Source organism: Cervus canadensis, chromosome 13 (genome assembly GCF_019320065.1).
Source record: "Cervus canadensis isolate Bull #8, Minnesota chromosome 13, ASM1932006v1, whole genome shotgun sequence".
In the NCBI taxonomy this organism is placed as follows: domain Eukaryota; kingdom Metazoa; phylum Chordata; class Mammalia; order Artiodactyla; family Cervidae; genus Cervus; species Cervus canadensis.
In genome coordinates, this window is record NC_057398.1 from 32685121 (window position 1) to 32704595 (window position 19475).

General features: G+C 53.7%; 2 protein-coding genes across 11 annotated transcripts in view; one reads left to right on the forward strand and one right to left on the reverse strand.

Annotated features, from left to right (window-relative positions):
• Positions 1–8133: 8133 nt before the first annotated feature.
• On the reverse strand, positions 8134–11211 carry HES2 (hes family bHLH transcription factor 2). 2 transcript variants are annotated; one of them, XM_043485903.1, is made up of 4 exons: positions 10463–11211; positions 10282–10377; positions 9910–9946; positions 8134–9823 (listed from the first exon to the last, which is right to left on the reverse strand). In XM_043485903.1, the coding sequence occupies exons 1-4, from the start codon at positions 10505–10507 to the stop codon at positions 9567–9569; spliced, it is 435 nt and encodes a 144-aa protein (XP_043341838.1). In that variant the 5' UTR covers positions 10508–11211; the 3' UTR covers positions 8134–9566. The 2 variants fall into 2 exon arrangements, with proteins under 2 accessions (XP_043341838.1, XP_043341837.1); XM_043485902.1 differs by having other exon boundaries at positions 9910–10009; positions 10463–10679.
• Positions 11212–16690: 5479 nt separating this feature from the next.
• The window catches only part of ESPN (espin), a 33845-nt gene continuing 31060 nt past the window's right edge, over positions 16691–19475 (forward strand). For all 9 annotated transcript variants that reach the window (XM_043484825.1, XM_043484826.1, XM_043484827.1 and 6 more), the window contains exon 1: positions 16691–17205. In XM_043484825.1, the coding sequence (XP_043340760.1) occupies positions 16912–17205 (294 nt within the window). In that variant the 5' untranslated portion in view covers positions 16691–16911. The remainder of the gene's footprint in view (positions 17206–19475) is intronic.

A 19475-nucleotide genomic window follows, 5' to 3' on the forward strand; every position in this document is an offset into this window, starting at 1 on the left:
GATTTCCCTGGTGGTCCAGTGGTTAAGAACCCACCTACCAAAGCAGGGGACACGGGTTTGATTTCTGGCCCAGGAATATCCCACAGGCTGCAGAGCAACTAAGTCTATGTGACACAATTACTGAGCCCGCACTCTAGAGCCCAAGCTCTGCAACAAGAGAAACCATCAGCAGAGAGAAACAATGAACCAAAATGAAGAGTAGCCCCTGCTTGCTGCAATTAGGTAAAGTCCACACAGCAACGGAGACCCACCACAGACAAAAATGAAAAAAAAAAAAAAAAAAAGATTGGGAAAATAAAGAACTGAGTAGAAAAAGAAAAAAAAAAAACTCAGTAGAATATGCTTTTTAGTTCAGTTCAGTCTCTTAGTCGTGTCCAACACTTTGCAACCCCATGAACTGAACCACACCAGGCTTACCTGTCCATCACCAACTCCCAAAACTTGCTCAAACTCATGTCCATCGAGTCAGTGATGCCATCCAACCATCACATCCTCTGTTGTCCCCTTCTCCTCCTGCCTTCAATGTTTCCCAGCATCAGGGTCTTTTCCAGTGAGTCGGCTGTTTGCATCAGGTGGCCAAAGTTTTGGAGCTTCAGCTTCAGCATCAGTCCTCTTGATGAATATTCAGGACTGATTTCCTTCAGGATTGACTGGTTGGATCTCCTTACAGTCCAAGGGACGCTCAAGAGTCTTCTCCAACACCAGAGTTCAAAAACATCAATTTTTTGGAGCTCAACTTTCTTTATGGTCCAGCTGTCACATGCATACATGACTACTGGAAAAACCATAGCTTTGACTAGACAGAGCTTTGTTGGTAAAGTAATGTCTCTGCCTTTTAATATGCTGTCTAGGTTGGTCATAGTTTTTCTTCCAAGGAGCAAGCATCTTTTAATTTCATGGCTGCAGTCACCATCTGCAGTGATTTTGGAGCCCAAAAAAATAAAGTCTCTCACTGTTTCCATTGTTCCCCCATCTATTTGCCATTAAGTGATGGGACCAGATGCCATGATCTTCATTTCTTGCATGTTGAGCTTTAAGCCAGCTTTTTCACTCTCATCTTTCACTTTCATCAAGAGGCTCTTTAGTTCTTCTTCCTTTCTGCCATAAGGGTGATGCCATCTGCATATCTGAGGTTACTGATATTTCTCCCAGCAATCTTGATTCCATCTTGTGCTTCATCCAGTCCAGCATTTTGCATGATGTACTCTGCATATAAGTTAAATAAGCAAGGTGACAATATACAGCCTTGATGTACTCCTTTCTCAATTTTGAACCAGTCCGTTGTTCCATGTCCAGTTCTAACTGTCGCTTCTTGACCTGCATACAGATTTCTCAGGAGGCAGGTCAGGTGTTCTGGTATTCCCACCTCTTGAAGAATTTTCCCGAGTTTGTTATGATCCATGCAATCAAAGGCTTTAGTGTAGTCAATGAAGCAGAAGCAGATGTTTTTCTGGAATTCTTTTGCTTTTTTGATGATCCAACAGCTGTTGGCAATTTGATCTCTGGTTCCTCTGCCTTTTCTAAACCCAGCTTGAACATCTGGAAGTTCTTGGTTCACATACTGTTGAAGCCTGGCTTGGAGAATTTTGAGCATTACTTTGCTAGCCTGTGAGATGAGTGCAATTGTGCAGTAATTTGAACATTCTTTGGCTTTGCCTTTCTTTGGTATTGGAATGAAAAACTGACCTTTTCCAGTCCTGTGGCCACTGATGAGTCTTCCAAATTTGTTGGCATATTGAGTGCAGCATTTTAACAGCATCATCTTTTAGATTTTGAAATAACTCTGCTGGAATTTCATCACCTCCATAGCTTTGTTCATTGTGATGCTTCCTAAGGCCCATTTGTCTTCATACTCCAGGATGTCTGGCTCTAAGTGACTGATCACCCCATTGTGGTTATCTAGGTCATTAAGATCTTTTTTGTATAGTTTTTCTGTGTATTCTTGCCACCTCTTCTTAATATCTTCTGCTTCTGTTAGGTCCATACCTAACAGAAGGTATGTCTGTCCTTTATTGTGCCTATCTTTGCATGAAATGTTCCCTTGGTATCTCTAATTTTCTTGAAGAGATCTCTAGTCTTTCCCATTATATTGTTTTCCTCTATTTCTTTTCATTGATCACTGAGGAGGGCTTTCTTATCTCTCCTTGCTATTCTTTGGAACTCTGAATTCAGATGCTTATATCTTTCCTTTTCTCCATTGCCTTTTGCTTCTCTTCTTTTCTCAGCTATTTGTAAGGCCTCTTCAGACAACCATTTTGCCTTTTTGCATTTCTTCTTCTTGGGGATGGTTTTTTTAAATCACTACCTCCTGTACAATGTCATGAACCCCCATCAGAGCAAGACCCGGTCTCTCCCATCAGTTAACTTCCATAAGCCCCTTATCCTTATCCATCAGAGGGCAGACAAAATGGAGACCACAGAAAACTAACCAGACTGATCACTTGGATCACAGATTTGCCTAACTCTATGAAACTATGAGCCATGTCGTGTAGGGCCACCCAAGATGGATGGGTCATGGTGGAGAGTTCCAACAAAACGTGGTCCATTGGAGAAGGGAATGGCAAACCACTGCAGTATTTTTGCCTTGAGAACTCCATGAAAAGTATGAAAAGGCAAAAAGATATGACACTGAAAGATGAACTCCCCGGGTTGGTTGGTGCCCAATATGCTACTGGAGAAGAGTGGAGAAAAGGCTCCAGAAAGAATGAAGGGGCTGAGCCAAAGCAAAACAATGCCCAGTTGTAGATGTGACTGGTGATGGAAGTAAAGTCTGATGATATAAACGGCAATATTGCATAGGAACCTGGAATGTTAGGTCCATGAATGAAGGTAAATTGGAAGTGGTCAAACAGGAGATGGCAAGAGTGAACATCGACATTTTAGGAATCAGTGAATTAAAATGGACAGAAATGGGTGAATTTAATTCAGATGACCATTATATCCACTACTATGGGTAAGAATCCTTTAGAAGAAATGAGGTAGACCTCATCATCAACAAAAGAGTCCAAAATGCAGTACTTAGATGCAATCTCAAAAATGATAGAATAATCTCTGTTCATTTCCAAGGCAAAGCATTCAATATCACAATAATCCAAGTCTATGCCCAAATCACTAATGCCAAAGAAGCTGAAGTTGAATGGTTCTATGAAGACCTACAAGACCTTCTAGAACTAACATCCAAAAAAGATGTCCTTTTCATCATAGGGGAGTGGAATGCAAAAGTAGGAAGTCAAGAGATGCCTGGAGTAACAGATAAGTTTGGCTTTGGAGTACGGAATTAAGCATGGCAAAGGCTAACAGTTTTACCAAGAGAATGCACTGGTCATAGCACATACCCTCTTCCAACAACACAAGAGATGACTCTACACATGGACAACACCAGATGGTCAATACCAAAATCGAATTGATTATATTATTTGCAGCCAAAGATGGAGAAACTCTATACAGTTAACAAAAACAAGACCAGGAGCTGACTATGACTCAGATCATGACCTCCGTATTGCAAAATTCAGACTTAAACTGAAGAAAGTAGGAAAAACCACTAGACCATTCAGGTATGACCTAAACCAAATCCCTCAGAATATGCTTTTAGCTGGAATCAAAGAGAAAACAAAGGTAGAGAAAACACATATGATAAAAATGAATGAAAGCATAGTGGGAAAATAGATGTTTATTAATTTAATCCTTTCTATGTCATTCTTTGTTTAGAAGTAAAGCACTATCACATACATCTGTCATTAGGTATCATTTTTTTAAAGCGTGCTCGTTTTGGAATGGATGGATAATTACTAATAGCATATATAAAATTAACAGTACATATATTCATAAATTGCTAAAGCTGTCACTGGATTACTAACACAGTATTTGAAAAAAAAAAAAAAAGTGCAAACTTCCAAACAGCCCACAACCAAGATAGTAAATCAAAACAACCTAGATTCCCAGAGAGGCAAGAATTATTGCCACACTTAAAAACCTAAGGGATGCATCACAGCTTCATTTAATTGACCGGACTGGTCACTGTGAAAACCAGATGGAGCCTGGAGGACTCAGTTGAGTAGTTGCCCCAATTCCAAATGTGGTATCTTTAAAAAAAAAAATTGGCCGAACCCCACAGCATGTGGGACCTTCGTTAACTTGCACCCCCTACATTGGAAGGCAGAGCCTTAACCACTGGACCACTGAGGACATCTCAGATATGGTATCTTTCAATGTATTGCTTGGTGGTAAAATCCACATAAAATTTATTATCTCAACCATTTTTCTGTGTGCAGTTCAGTGGTATTAAATCCATTCACACTATTGGGCAACCATCACCACTGTCCATCTCTAGAACTCTTCTTATCTTGCAGAAAGGGAACTCTGTTCCCATTGAATGCTAACTTCCCATTCCCCCCAGACCAGCCCCCAGCATCCCTGGTACTGGGGTGTGGCCTCTTTGCTCAAGCAGGAAGGAGACTTTTGGAGGGCTGCTGATGATGTGTGTCTTGATCTGCGGAGTGGTTTCCATGAGTATGGGCTTCCCTGGTGGCTCAGATTGAGACCTGGGTTCAGTTCCTGGGTTTGAAGGATCCTTTGGAGAAGGGAATGGCTACCTCCAGTATTCTTGCCTGTGAAATCCCATGGACAGAGGAGCCTGGTGGGCTATAGTCCATGGGGTCACAAAGAGTAGGACATGACTGGAGTGACCAACACTTTCACTTTTTCACTTTCCATGAGTATATCTATTTTATCATAATGAATCAGGTAGTGCAACTATAATTTGTCCATTTTCCTGCATGTACACTTTACTTATAAATATCTAGATGGTTCCTGCACTGTTTACAATTTTAGTTCCCTGACCAGGGGTGGAACCCTGGGCTCCAGCACTGAGAGTGCTAAATTCTAATCACTGGACCGCCAGGGAATTCCCACTTAGTCAAATTAACTCTCTCTCAAGTGAAAGGTGTGAATCTATTGACTCAAACACAGAAAATCAGAACCCCTGAAGGTGGGACTCAGGAATCTGCATTTCACAAGCTTCCCAGGGGGGTGCAAAGAGGCAGGATGCAGGGTAGGAATTGCCCTGAGTGATGTAAATGTTTGTGTGAATCTATACCTTGTAAAGAATCCACCAGCAATGCAGGAAACCCAGGTTCAGTCTCTGGGTTGGGAAGATCCCCTGGAGAAGGGAATGACTACCCACTCCAGTATTCTTGCCTGGAGAATTCCATGGACAGAGGAGCCTGGCAGTCCATGGGGTTGCAAAGAGTTGGACGCTACTGAGTGACTAACACTTCCACTTTATACCTTGTAATTTATAGCCTTAAACAAACGGAGGTAATGTATGACAAAACCCACTGAAAAAATAAATTAATTAATTAATTAAAAAAAAAAAACGGAGGAAGCAAAGAAGAGGTATTTATCTTATTACTGTCATTGCAGGAGACCCAGGATACATTCTGGGCAGAAATGGAATTACCATGCAGCTGATGAGGCTTAAGCTTGGGTCTGCCCCCAAACAAGGGCAGGTAGTAGAATGTTTTAGGAGCAGAGGGAGGTGGAGGGGGGAGGGGTGTCACCAGGAAGCACTCCTATGGAAGCAGGTTGGTAAATTGCTTAAAGAGAAACAGAAAAGGACAGGACAGGAATCTGCAGGCAGCACTAGCTTGATGCAACTGATTTTTCATTCTGAATAAATATTCATTTCCATCCTAAATCTATACTCATAATTTTACATGTTTTCTTACAGAGGGCTTCAAAATGTAGTCCCCATAAAACCTGGATTTATCTCTGATTCCTGGAGTCCAGAATGGTTCTTAGTTCTTTAAGCACTTTGTCCTATGCTCCCCGAAGTTTTTGGTTTGGTTTTTGTTTGAGGATTTTTTTGGGGGGGGGAGGGGGCTGCTCTGGGTCTTAGTTGAGTCATGTGGGATCTAGTTCTCCTACCAGGGATTGAACCCAGTCCCCTGCGCTGGGAGCATGGAGTCTTAACCACTGGACCATTAGGGAAGTCCCTTCCCAGACATTTTTTTTTCCAGACATTTTTAATGTACTGAGCACCAAGACATAGGGCTCTCCTGCCCACCCTCCAAACAGAACCAGCAGTGGGCACATAATCAGCTGAAACTCTCCTTCCTTAGCCCCAGACCAGGGTACCCTGGGCTCACAAAGTGTGGTCCTGTGACCAGCCTTTGCTCCCTACTGCCCTCCAATGGACCTTCTGTAACAAGACACCACATATGCCTCTAGGGCGTGCCCTCTAGTGCCTTTCTCACGCTCCTGAAACCATTCAGAGTTTTACTATAGCTGCTTTAAGAGCCTGGGGCTCTGCCAGGGCCTCTCAAAACCCAAAGTGAAACCAGTTGCTCCCAGGAACCCTCGGTGGGTGGCTGCCTTCTCCCCTTCCTCGCATGCCCAGGCAGCTCTCTGCAGGGCGGCCACCTGGCTGCTCAGGGAGACACACACACACAGGCACACGCACCCCAGGGTCACGGCCACACTGGCAGGGGGCCAGACAAGAAGTAAAACCAAGGGAAATAACACCACTGGGTGAGTTAGTTCACTGGGCCGGCTATAGCAACCTGGTATGTTTTTAAAAAGTAAGTATTTCCTTGGTGGTCCAGTGGCTAAGACTCCTTGCTCCCAGGACTGATCCCTGGTCAGGGAACTAGATCTCCCATGCCACAACTAAAGATCCTGAATGCCACAGTGGAGACTGAAGATCCTGAATGCCACAAGACCAAGCACAACCAAATAAATAAATATTAAAAATAAAAAAGTCAATATGACTGCTTATTGATGTATGAGGTGGCTGCCCACACACAGCAGGGACAGCCCCCTCTGTGTTGCCCTGTCTCCAGACTGGTCGCCCCAAAGCACGCTGGGGAGGACTCTTCAAAGGTGCAGATTTTTCCAGACGTTCCCCACAGGCTGTGTTCATTCCGATCCTATTCTAGATAAACCCATGGAAGATTCAGTCTTGGAATCTGGGCTTCCCAGGCAGAGCAGAGCAATTTGTAAATGTTTATTAGAGGAGTCCTCCTTGGTAACCTGCTCTTTTCTCTCACTCATGGAAACCACACCTGCCTTCTCCCAAGTAACTAGTGCCAGCGGGCTGGGTGCGACCTGGCTCCAGTCTGAGTCTCCTCAGTGCTCCAAGTGACAGCTCAGTGCTCCCGCCGTCATTAGGTCATTGGGCCATTTCACCCACTGGTTTTTGAGGCGTGGGAGCCTTTTCTCCAACCAAGCATGATAACCAGACGCAGCTAGTCTCAGTCACAGGACCAGAGCAGAGAGAACGTCGCAAGAGCTGTCTGCTGAGCACCCCGTGAGCCTTGTAAGGGTCATTCAATGCTCCTGAGCGAGGCCACTTCCCTCCCACACCTTAGGAGCCCACTCTGCCCAGGGCTCACCTTTGACCACAAGACAGGGCCCTGGGAATACCTGGGGAGTTGCCTGAGGGAGGCGCCGGCAGGTGCCTTGTGGAGGAGGGCTGTTGGTGTCCCTGTTTCACAAGCCCAGCTCGGAGGGCCAGCTGAGACCTTCTAGGCAACTCCTGCACGTCCCTGCTGGGAAACCAGCTTCTCGCCTCGGGCGCAGAACCTCACCCGCCTGGGCATGCCTCATCTCTTTGCCAGGGTTTGACTGGCCTCAGAACCCCGGAATGCCTGACCCTGTGAGTCACTGGCCTAAACACACCCGACCCCTGACCGTCTGTCTTATGGCTTGACTGGGGCCAGGTCAACGAGAGTCACAGAGTTGGGGACCCAGATGGGCTCAGAAGAAAGCAGTGGCCTCTAGTGAGTCAGTTCTTACCAAGTTTAAACCCCTATTGAAAGTTCTTATTTAAAGGGACAAGGAGCCTGCCCGGGGTGTGCCTGAGGGATGGAAGTCCTTGACTCAAGGAGGAAACCTGAACTCACGAAGTGGACGTGGGCTTGTGGATTACCTGCCCCCCTCCACTTGCTCCTGGTCGCTCAGGCACGCAGGCTTGTGTTCCCGGGGACTGCCCTCCCCTCTCTCCACACCCTCCCCCACATTTGTCCTCTGGTGCAGCAGTTTTTCAAAGGGATGTTAGGGATCTGGAGGGCGGGAGTCGAGCCAAAAACCAGGCTGTTGGGGGTTCCATAGAGCATGGACCAGGCACATCACCTGTTTATTAGCTCATGATGTTTATTGAGCACCCGCCACGTGCCAAGTTCCCTGGGGACAAAGAGGTACACTTGGCCTCTGCCCTGCCCTCCAGGAGCATACAGTCCAGCCAGCTGCCCCAGACAGGTGGTAGGACGGCCCACCTTGCCAGGAGCTCACCCTCCTGTCTTAACACTGACTTCTTCAATGATGCCCGCAGCCTCCCCAAAACCTGCCACTGGAGTCAGTGTCTAGGTCATCACGGGTTTCTGTGGCATATAGCTCAATTTAATGACCCCCCCATCAGCTCTATCTTCTTGCCCCCAGTGCCCCAGTCCCTCACACAGGCTTGTTGGACTGGGGATGGGGAGGGAGGACTCCCCATATCCCATAAATGCTCTGTGAAGCCCCAGGAGATGCTGGGAACATGACTGAGTTGGGGGGGGGGGCGGAAACAGGTGATCACCTGGCACCCACTGCTGGGATCCACAGCTTCCCCTCCCCTCCAGACCTTCAAAGTCTCTCTGGCTTCCATGGGGAAGCAAGAAAAGTCTTAAGAACAAGTTGCTTCCATTTATCTGTCCTGACAGTAGCAGAGAGCAGTTCAAAAGAGAAAATGAGAAAAGTGGACTCCTGTTCCTCAACCTGCCATGTCATCCTCTGAGTTTCTGCTGCCCCAGGCTAACCTCATCAGCACCGGCTCTGTGCTGGGCCCCAGGTCCGGCCTTTCAAGGCAGCAAGCTTCCTCCAGGCCACAGGGCATCCTCACTCTTGTAGCATCCCTCTTCATACCCCAAGACCATGGGGCTTGGTGTGCGGTACACAGGTGTTAACTTAGTGCTTGAGGGAATAAATCCTTCCCGAGCCTACCTAAGGAAGCCCCCACCTCTAGGCACACAGCCCTGGTGGCATACTGTCCCTATAATTAACTGGAAGCTTTAGGCAGGAAGCCAGGAGTGGAGGTCAAGGCTCCCCCGCCTGCAGAGCCCTTCAGGCCACTGCTGCCGTCTGCCCAGAAGTTCCCAGGATGAGCTGGAGAGGAGGCAGACTCATGCGGGGCTGGGAGAGCAGTGACCAGTCAGAGCAGATGGCTGCACCTGGCTCAGGTGAGCTCCTGGCCCAGCCCCTGGGCTGCTGCCAGCGCTGGGGCAGGTGTGTGGGCTTCGGGGGCAGCTGTGACTGGCCCAGCTCCCGAGCCCTTCCACCTGCTGAGGCAAGAGGTTTTTTCTAGCCCAGACATCCCAAGCTGGGGCTGAACCTGGGCCTCTCCCCTTATTTCCTGAGTCCCAGTGGACTTGTCTGCCAGCACAGATCACAGACATCCGGACCTGCCCCGGTTGTAAGTACCAGGCTTGTCCGTCGTGGTGGGAACGGGAGCCGCCTCCAAGAGCTTCCTGAGTCTGTCCAGCACTCCTGATCCCGCGCAGTCAGCAGGGTCAGTAGAACGGCCCTGGGGGCTACCAGGGCCTCCAGAGACCCGGATTCCGGGGAGGTTCGGGTGGTGAGGGCGCGGGGGCGGGCGGCGGGGAGGGCGCTGGCGGGCCGCAGGGGTCCCCAGAGCGCCCGCCGTCGGGGGTGGCGCTGGCCGCCCTCCGGCGCAGGTGTTCCAGCAGGCGAGCGCTCACGGCAGGCTCCAGGACGTGGCAGGTGGGTAGCACTCGAGCCAGGCGCGCCAGGCACGCTCGGTAGCCCTCGCGGTAACTGTCGGAGGGTGCTGCGGACGGAGAGCGGCGTCAGGCGCGGGCTGGAGCGCTGGGCGCAGGCCGCGGGGCCGGGCGGGGGCGGGGTGGGGTCACTCACTGGGCGCCGCCGTCGGGCCGGAGGACGGAGGCAGCTCCTGCAGGAAGCGCACGGTCATTTCCAGGATGTCCGCTTTCTCCAGTTTAGAGTAGCGGGAGCTCTGTGCCAGGCCACGAAGGAAAGGGAGAAACGCACAAACAAGACAGACCTCCCGCAGGCTGCCGTGAGCACCGCGCTCCCAGGAGCTGGGTGCTCCGTGCGCCGCGGCCCGCGGTGGGTGGCCTCCCCGAGCCTTGCGCTCCGCGCATTGGCCACTTATCCGCTCCGGGGGCAAGAGGATCTCCGCCCGCCCGGTCTCCTCGCCCCACGCCCAGGGACCCCCTACACCCAGCCCCAGTGCGCCCGGCGGGGCCCCGAGGCCCCAGTACTCACCTCCCTGCCCAGCAGCGGCAGGATGAGCCCCTTGAGCTGGCTCAGGCTCTCGTTGATGCGCGCGCGGCGCCGCTTCTCCAGCAGCGGCTTCAGGCTCTGCAAGCGGGAGTGTAGGCCGCGGTTACGTCCAGGCCCCCGCCCCCGCCACTCTGCCCCCAGTCGCCAGTCCCCTGGCTCCTACCTTGCGCAGCTCCGCCGGGTCCCCTGCCCTCCGAGGCAGCCCCATGCTCGGCGGGAAACCGGCGCCGCTGCGGGGCCGACCCGTGGAGACCTGCGCGCGAGCGCGCGGACACCGAACGGAGACCGAGGCCCGCAGGGAGGTCCGGTGCACGACCCGAGCGGGAGCCAGTGGTGCGCGCGCCACGCCCGCAGCCCGGCTTTAAGGAGGCAGCGGGCCCGCCCCGCCCCGCCCCGCGGAGTCAGGCCGCCTGTGGGTCCCACCTCCGCCTTTGTTCCTGCGCGGGGTGGGGGCGGGAGGGGGGACGGCGGAGCCCCGGGGATCCCTCTCCGGGCCTTGGCGTCCCATCTGCGGCGGGGTCGCGGGCCTGGGGCGCCTTCCTCCCAGAGCACCTGCGGGGGTGTGTGTGGGCTGGAGGGAAGAGGTTGCGGCCAGGCCCTTGCCCTTCCTTGTCCAGCGCCGTCCTTCTTCCCTCGTTCGAGATCAGCAGCTCCTCTGAGCCCTGCCCTGGGCCTGGGCAGGGGACCCAGAGGCGGCGGGACCCCCAAGTCCCCGGCGTCAGGGAGTTACTACTCAGCTCAGGTTTCTACTACGGGGAGGGACTCGCCCCACCAGTTGGGCTGTGGGGCTGGAAGGGGAGACCGAGGCCCGGAAAGAGATCTCAACTTGCTCCGGCTCCAACGGCTGGAAATTGGCCAGGCAGGACTAAGCCCCCTGCGGTTCGGTAGAGTCCTCTGGCCCTCACCGACTTAGGGACCACCTGCCCCCACACCCCCGTCCTCGGTTTTGCATAGGGAAACTGAGGCCCAGAGAAGACGAGGCAACCCAGGAGCACTCGGAGCTCATTTCCATTTCACTGGCTCCAGCTCCGGACTCCCACCCGCGGGACAGTCGGAGCTCACGTGACGGGCGGGGCGGGGCGGGGCGGTCCTGGGCGCCGTCTCTCCCTGCCCGCCCGGGCCCCAGCGGCCCCGGGGCCCGCCTCCGCGCCGCGTGGCCGTTGCTGCCGCAAACTGGCTGGGCGTCCCCCGCCCATCTGCTCGAGGCTGCCCGCCCTCAACCGGCTGGCCGGGCAACGGCCAGCACGGCGGACCGCCAGGCCGACCCACGGGAGGAGGGCGGGCTGGACCCACGGACCCCGGGCGAGAGGACCTCCACCCACAGGGTGGAGCCGACCGGCGCTGTCCCGGGTGCTGGAGGGGGCCCATCCCCTCCACCGCCCAAACCCCCATCTCCGAGCCCCACCTTCGACGTTTGCCCGAAGTTCCCAGGCCGCGTGCTCCCCCCGCAGGGCTTGAGAGGGCAGCGCGCCATTCAGGAAAAGGACGAGCAACCTGGCGAGTGGGGGAGCTCATGCTGCCCAGACCAGACTGACGACAGTGTGTGGAATACACGCTGTACATGCTGTACCCTAAGGGCCCTTTGGCTCTCACCTGCTTTACACCCCATGACTGTCCTAGCTATTAGAATAAATCAGCATATTTAGCAGAGTAGGGCATGGGGATGCCTAAGCCACTGTCTCCTCCAGTCGTTGAGCTCAGGGCTCCTATGGGCAGGTCTCCTCTGAGGTCATTAATGATTCTTTAGGGGCTCAAAGAAAATGACCTCATGGATCCCTCACTGATCCCCACCTACCACACCTGGGCCACACACACTGGCTCATTCGGCTTTGACCAACAGGCCCCCTCCCTGCACCAACATCTGCATCCTGGCTGAGAGACCCTGAACCTGACTCCTGGGGAGGAAGGTTCTTCCTAGAACAGCCCTGTCCATGTCTGTGGACCACCATTTTGAAACCTAAAGGGTGGGGGAGAAAACTCCCTTTTCAGTTACCCCAAATTTTATTTATTTGGGCTTCCCTTTGGCTCAGCTGGTGAAGAATCCACCTGCAGTGCGGGAGACCTGGTTTCAATCCCTAGGTTGAGAAGATCCCTTGGAGAAGGGAAAGGCTACCCACTCCAGTATTCTGGCCTGGAGAATTCCATGGACAGTATAGCTAGCCCATGGGATCACAAATAGTTGTACATGACTGAGCGACTTTCACTTTCACTATTTATTTATATATGTTCTGCAGCATGCGGGATCTTAGATCCCCAACCTGGAATCGAATCCATGCTTCCTGAAGTGGAAGCACAGAGCCCTAATCACTGGACTGCCAGGAAATTCCAGTTACCCTAGTTTTTTTTTTTTTTTTAACCTTTTCTTTTTAATTGTGTTTATTTATTTTTGGCTATACTGGATCTTCATTGCTGTGTGGGCTTTCTCTGGTTGTGGCGAGTGAAGGCTACTCTCTAGTTGGGGTACATGGGCTTCTCATTACCATGGCTTCTCTTACAGTGGAGCACAGGCTCTAGAGTCTGCAGGCTTCAGTAGTTGTGGGACGTGGGCTCTGCAGTTTCAACTCCTGGGCTCCGGACCACAGGCTCAGTAATTGTGGCACATGGGCTTAGTTGCTATGCAGCATGTGGGATCTTCCCAGTCTAGGGATCAAACCTGTGTCCCCTACATTGGCAGGAAGATTCTTAACCACTGGATCATCAGAGAAGTCCCTACCCCAGATTTTAAAGTTTCCACTCTAGTCCCCCATGGCTGTTCCCTTCATCAGAAGAGTTCTGGGGGTTTTGCTGGTTTATCTGGAGGAAGGAGTCATTTATAAGCAAGGGAACTTAGGTAAGACAACCCAGTGGACAGAATTTGGGAATGCAGGCTTTAAGGAAGCTGAGAACACTTAGGGTACAGTGGGGACACATTTCACCTGGGTCCCTGCCCTTGAGTGGGGAGAGGGGTCTGAACAGCTGTTTTCCACATAACTGGGATGGGCAGATGCCTGATCCCAGCAGAAGGATCTCTAGGTGGGGGGAGGGAGCCCCTAAACTGATATCTGGAGGGTGGGGAGCACTGGAGGTGCTCTGGGCAGAGGGAACTTCAGGGGCAGAAGGAAGAAGGAAGGGCTCAGGAGCATCTGCCTCTGAGCTCTGCCCCTTACTGTTTGTGTCACCTCTCACCTCGGGCAAGACAAAATAAAAAACAAAACCAGGACTTCCCTGGTGGTCCAGTGGATAAGAATCCATCTGCCGGTGCAGGGGATATGGGTTCGATCCCTGGTCCAGGAAGATCCTGCATGCCATGAAGCAAGTAAGCCCGTGTGCCATATCTACTGAAACTCACGCTCCTAGTGCCTGTGCTCTGCAACAAGAGAAGCCGTGGCAATGAGAAGTCATGCACCACAGCTAGAGAAAGTCTATGTGCCACAACAAAGACCCACTGCAGCCAAATATAGATTTTAAAAGTATAATTAAGTTAAAAACCATAACAATAAGCAAAACAAAAAGAACCTCCATTTGCCTCAGTTTTCTCAGCTGTAAAATGGGTGTAGTGTTGTGCCTCTCTCATAGCATCCCTGTGGGATTAAACATGCAGACGAAGCTTGGCATGATGCCTGCTAACTGTTAGATCTTCCAAAAATGTGTTCTTGCTGGTTATGGGCTCTCTAGAGATGCTTGGGGGGATCCAGAGGACACAGTGCAGCCCAGAAAGGACAGAGAAGGCCTGTATCTCAGCCAGACTTTGAGCAGCATCCTCAGAAAGGAGTCTGAGAAGTTGGTCAGCAAGGATGGGTGCTCAAAGGTGACTCCTATGGAGATGTCCTTATGGGCATTGGGAGGGACAGCTCTTCTGCCTTGACCAGTGCCATAGCTGCAGCACATCACTGTGATCTGATCCCCAGAATGACAAAACCGTGTGATAGATGAGAGTGTCCAGGAATGGGGGGCCACTTGGAAGGAAGGACAAGAATTGCAGGGGTTTTTTTTTTTTAATGGAGGAAGCACAGGGAGGGGCCTTCAAGATAAAAGCTATTTTATAGGCTTCACCGGTGATCTAGTGACTCTGTGGTTAAGACTCTGTGTTCCCAATGCAGGGGGCATGAGTTCGTTCCCTGGTTGGGGAAGATCCTGTATGCCGTGTGGTGTACCACCCCGCAGAAAAAAGAAGCCACTTTAGTTCTTTGTCCTCAAAGTACCCCAACACTCAGGGTACACTTGCCACTGTGTAGGCTATAGGAGGGCTGCTCTAGCACACACCAAGTGCCAGCTGAATCGCTGATGCTGCCAGGCTAAGACTCCTCCCTCCCCTGGTCTGAAAACCACTGGGTAAGGGTCCTAGACGCCAGCAGTCACAGGTCCCATGGGGGAGTGAGGTGGGTCTGGTGTGGTGGTAGTGGCTAGAAACCCATATGGCCACTGAGGCCCAGAAGATCCAGTTTAGGAGGGTACCATGTGGCTCAGATGGTAAAGAATCCACCTGCAAGGCAGGAGACCTGGGTTTGATCCCTGGGTTGGGAATATGCCCCGGAAGAGGGCATGGCAACCCACTCCAGTATTCTTGCCTGGAGAATCCCCATGGACAGAGGAGCCGGGTGGGCTACAGTCCATGGGATCTCAGAGAGTTTGACAGGACTGAGCGACTAAGCTCATGACACTCAAAGTCCACTTCACGTGGCGCCACCTCGTGGTGGCCCCAGGTAATTGGACACCCACTGTTCTATTAAAAAGCATACATTACTTTGCTGACAAAGGTCTGTCTAGTCAAAGCTATGGTTTTTCCAGTAGTCAGGTACAGATGTGACAGTTGGACCATAAAGAAAACTGAGCACCAAAGAACTGATGCTTTTGAACTGTGGTGTTGGAGAAGACTCTTGAGAGTCCCTTGGACATCAAGGAGATCCAACCAGTCAATCCTAAAGGAAATCAGTCCTGAATTTCATTAGGAGGACTGATGCTGAAGCTGAAGCTCCAATACTTTGGCCACCTGATGTGAAGAACTGACTCACTGGAAAAGACCCTGATGCTGGGAAAGATTGAAGGCAGTAGGAGAAAGGGACGACAGAGGATGAGATGGTTGGATCACATCATCAACTCACTGGACATGAGTTTGAGCAAGCTTTGGGAGTTGGTGATGAAGAGGGAAGGCTGGCGTGGTGCAGTCCATGGGGTCACAAAGAGTTGGACACAACTGAGTGACTAAAACACACACACACACACACCTCTTCCTAGAGGCCCCTTCACTCTGGGCATTTCCAGCACCATCCTGTGCCTGTCCCACTAGCCATTGGGTAAAACAGCCCGTGGCAGAGCACTTGCTGGGCTCCAGTGGGGAGGTGGTGAGGAAGGGCCACTCCCATCGGGAGGAAGGACACGGGATGTTTCAAGGTTGCTGGGTGTGCTGACCAAGTTCTCACAGCTACACAGCCCGGTCTTCCAGCAGTTCTTCCTCCTGTCCAACCTGCGGGGCCTCCCTCCAGCTCCCATGAAGGGCTTCTGGCCAGGCAGGTGGGCAGATTGGTGCACGTGTACTCTCCTGGCCCACTGCCCTCCCAGGGCCATCCTGCACCCTTGTGGGGGGTCCCAGGCCTGCTCCCCAGGTGACTGCTCTGTCGTACCTCCCGTGTGTCTGCCCCCTCCCCCTCCCCAGCCTTGCAACCAGCTTCTCTGCCTCTCTTTATTTGGCAGCCTCAGGGCCCCAAGCTCACAGTTGACTCCCCCACCCCAGAGGGTAGCTCTGGGCACTCACTGAGACCAGGGTCTCTAGGACCGGAAACTAGAATACACCAGGCCTTCCTGTCTTTTTCCTCTTCTCTCTCACCCTCCCTTGGGAAATCTGAAATCTGAGGACAGTTACTGGGGTCTGGGGGAACCCAGAAAGGCTGAGGGCCCAGCACCCGTCCCACCCTCCAAGGCATAGATCCAGAACCCCTTAAGGACTTGTTAGGTCCTTTCGTGGTGCATGGCCCTTGCTCCCCAAGTCTCTCAGGCCTGGGGCTTTTCTCTGTGTGCCTTCCAATGAAGCCCAGCCCACCGCCCCTCCCCAGATGGCCCTTCCCCGGCTGCCCACGTAGCCTCCACAACTCACTCCCTAGCTCCCCGTTTTCCTGTTCTGACCACACTTGTCACTCTGGAGTTTCGGTCAGTTTGCTGGCTTGTGTCCCCAGCGCCTCCAGCTGGCACGGGGGATTGATGAATGAGTTCGTCTGGACGCTCTGGACGGCTCTCGAATTCGAACTCAGTCTGATCACCCTCTGGGGTCTCCGTTCTGACCGGAGGTATAATAAATTAGGAGAGAAGTCCCTGGGCGCACCGCCCGCGTGGCCGCAGTCCGGCGCTCGGAGCGGAGGCGGGGCGGAGGCAGGGTCGGGGGCGTGGCGTGGCGTGGCGGGGGCGGGGGCAGGCCCGAGCCTTAAGCCGGGCGCCGCGGGTGCCCCCTACCCCAGAGCGCGGCGGAGGCCGAGCTGAGCCGGCGAGGCAACGCGGGACAGAGGCCGGGCCGGCAGCCGCTCCGCCTCCCGACCCGCAGGCCCCGACGGCCCGGCCGCCGGCTCTCCCTGTGCCCGAGGAAGGGCATATGGCGCCTCGGGGGACGCGCTGAGCCCGGGTCGCGGCGCCGCAGGCGGCACCATGGCCCTGGAGCAGGCGCTGCAGGCGGCGCGTCAGGGCGACCTGGACGTGCTGCGGTCCCTGCACGCCGCCCGCCTGCTGGGGCCCTCGCTGCGCGACCCTCTGGACGCGCTGCCGGTGCACCACGCTGCCCGCGCCGGCAAGCTGCACTGTCTGCGCTTCCTAGTGGAGGAGGCCGGTCTGCCCAATGCGGCCCGCGCGCGCAACGGCGCCACGCCGGCCCACGACGCCGCCGCCACCGGCCACCTCGCCTGCCTGCAGTGGCTGCTGTCGCAGGGAGGCTGCGGAGTGCATGTGAGTTTGCGCCGCTCACTGGGTTCCCCGGGAAGGAGTTCTGGCCTGGAGCCCTTGTGGCTCAAGGGTGGATGGTTTGGGGCACCGCGGAGCCAAGCCTGCTTCGGAGTTCCCTCCAAAGGACTTGGGGCAGGATGGGCTCCTGGCTTGAGAGTAGACGGGCAGATGCTCTGGCAAGCCCTGGCCACCGCCTAGAAGAGCACCGGGTGATGAGAAACCAGAATGGAGTTGGGCTCCACCGGGATAGCATTTAAGGTGAGGGTGTGGGGAACTCACTGATCCAGCGAGTCCTGGAGAGTGGGCGGGAGGAACAAAGGGCCTGGAGTCAGAAGCCCATGTCCTTCAGGATCAGGTCTGGGAAGGGTGGTGCACAAAATCCTGCAGCCCACCCCAGGCTGAGTTGCATGTGTCCCTAAGGAGGGGGCGAGTTGGTAAATGGGTCCTTCCCAGGATCTGAGCTGATCCCAGGGCATCAGCACCTTCCCACCTCCCAGCTTCTTCAGCTTAGCCTGAGTCTTCCTGCCCTGAGACCCCACCTGGTCTCACTCAGTGGCCACGGGGCTGGTGTCAGCCAGTCTGGCCTCTCCTGAGCCAGACGAAAAGGAGGCAGCTCAGGTCTGGTGTGTAGCTTTCCTGCTCAGTCCTGCCAGAAACAGCATCCAGCAGGGTCTAGGCCTGGGGTCCCGGTGTGCTCCTGATCCCCGGGAATTGCCAGTCCATCGGGACACTGAACAGCAAACACACAGGTTAAAGAGTAAGCCAGGTATCACCAGGTACTGCTAGGCCATGTGGGGGGAGCATCAGGGAGCTGCTTGGGCAAGGTGGTCAGAGAAGGCCCCTCCGAGGAGTGACCTCTGAAGGAAGTTTTGGCTGATGGGGAAGAAGTGGCCAGGTGATGACCAGAGAAGTCTGAGCACAAGGAGCAGGAAGCACAAAGCCCGGAGGCGGACACATTCTGTCCTGTGACGGGGACAGCAAAGAGATGAGCATGTCTGAAGTGGGATGAGGCAGGGAGAAGCCAGCAGGGCCAGGTCCTGTAGGATCGTAGGCTGGGTTCAGAATTTGTAGGATTCTGTGGTTGTAGGGGAAAGCCAGGGATGGAGGGACAGAATTCATTTTCCGCTTAACAAGAGACCACTGTGTTAACTGGATATAGTAGAAGAGGCAGGGGCGACTCTGAGCTGACTGGCTGTGCCGTAGGGATGGCCGGGCCCCATTCCCCCCACCTTTTAGCCTCAGGATGGCAAGGCCCCCCATCCCACCCTTTCTGGGAGATGGCCAGGTCCCTTATCTCTGGGCCAGCTCTGTTATCAGGAGTTCCTGGCATGTGGTGCCTGCCCACTCTTTTGGGAGGTGGCATGCCTCCCCGATTCCGGTGTCCAGCTTTGACCGGAAGCCTCCCCAGCCCCTGGAGAGGAGGTAGAGGAGCAGGTGGCCTTGTGCCCAGCTTATCAAGTCCCCCGCCCTCTAGCCCCAGCCAGCTTGGGTGCTGGGGGCGGAAGTGTGTATGTAGGGGAGGATGACCTCGATCCCGGGCCCTGCTCAGCCTAGGGAGATAAGCAGCTTTAGGGTGCAGGCCACAGCACGTGAGGCTTCTGGGGCCTCTGGGGCTGTTGAGACCTTGGGGACAGGTCACAGGCCTGTGATCCTCTCCTTCCTGGGGCCTCCCTCTCCACCCCCACCCAGGGGCCCAGAGCCATCAGGATCCCCTGGAGCCTCAGGCCCACCGTCCCCAAGGCCAATGGGAAGGAGGGTTTTTCTCAAGAGCTGGAGTGCAGGGCATATTTCACTGTGGGCCTGTCTAGCTCATTTCTGGCCAGTTTTGTCCTTTGGGCTCAGGAAGTGTGTTAGTCATTCAGTTGTGTCCGACTGCAACCCCATGGTTGCATGCACTGTAGCCCTCCAGGCTCCTCCCAGGTCCATGGGATTCTCCAGGCAAGAATACTAGAGTGGGTTGCCATTTCCTTCTCGAGGGGATCTTCCCAGCCCAGGGATCAAACCGAGGTCTCCTGCATTGCAGGCAGAGTCTTAGTACTGTTTGAGCCTCGAGGGAAGCTGCTGGGCTCAGGAGGACAGACTAAACCAGTCTTCCGGTCCTCCGTGGGCATTCTGCACAGAGGCCTCTCAGGGTCGTCCTCCGCCTCCTGTGGGCTGTTGCTCTGCCTCCGCTTCCTCTCTGCCTGTGTTCTAGCCCATCAGCCAGTCTGTTTGTCCCCCACCCCACAGTCTGACTGTGACCTCCCTGCCGTGCCCCTGGGCCCTGTTCCCTT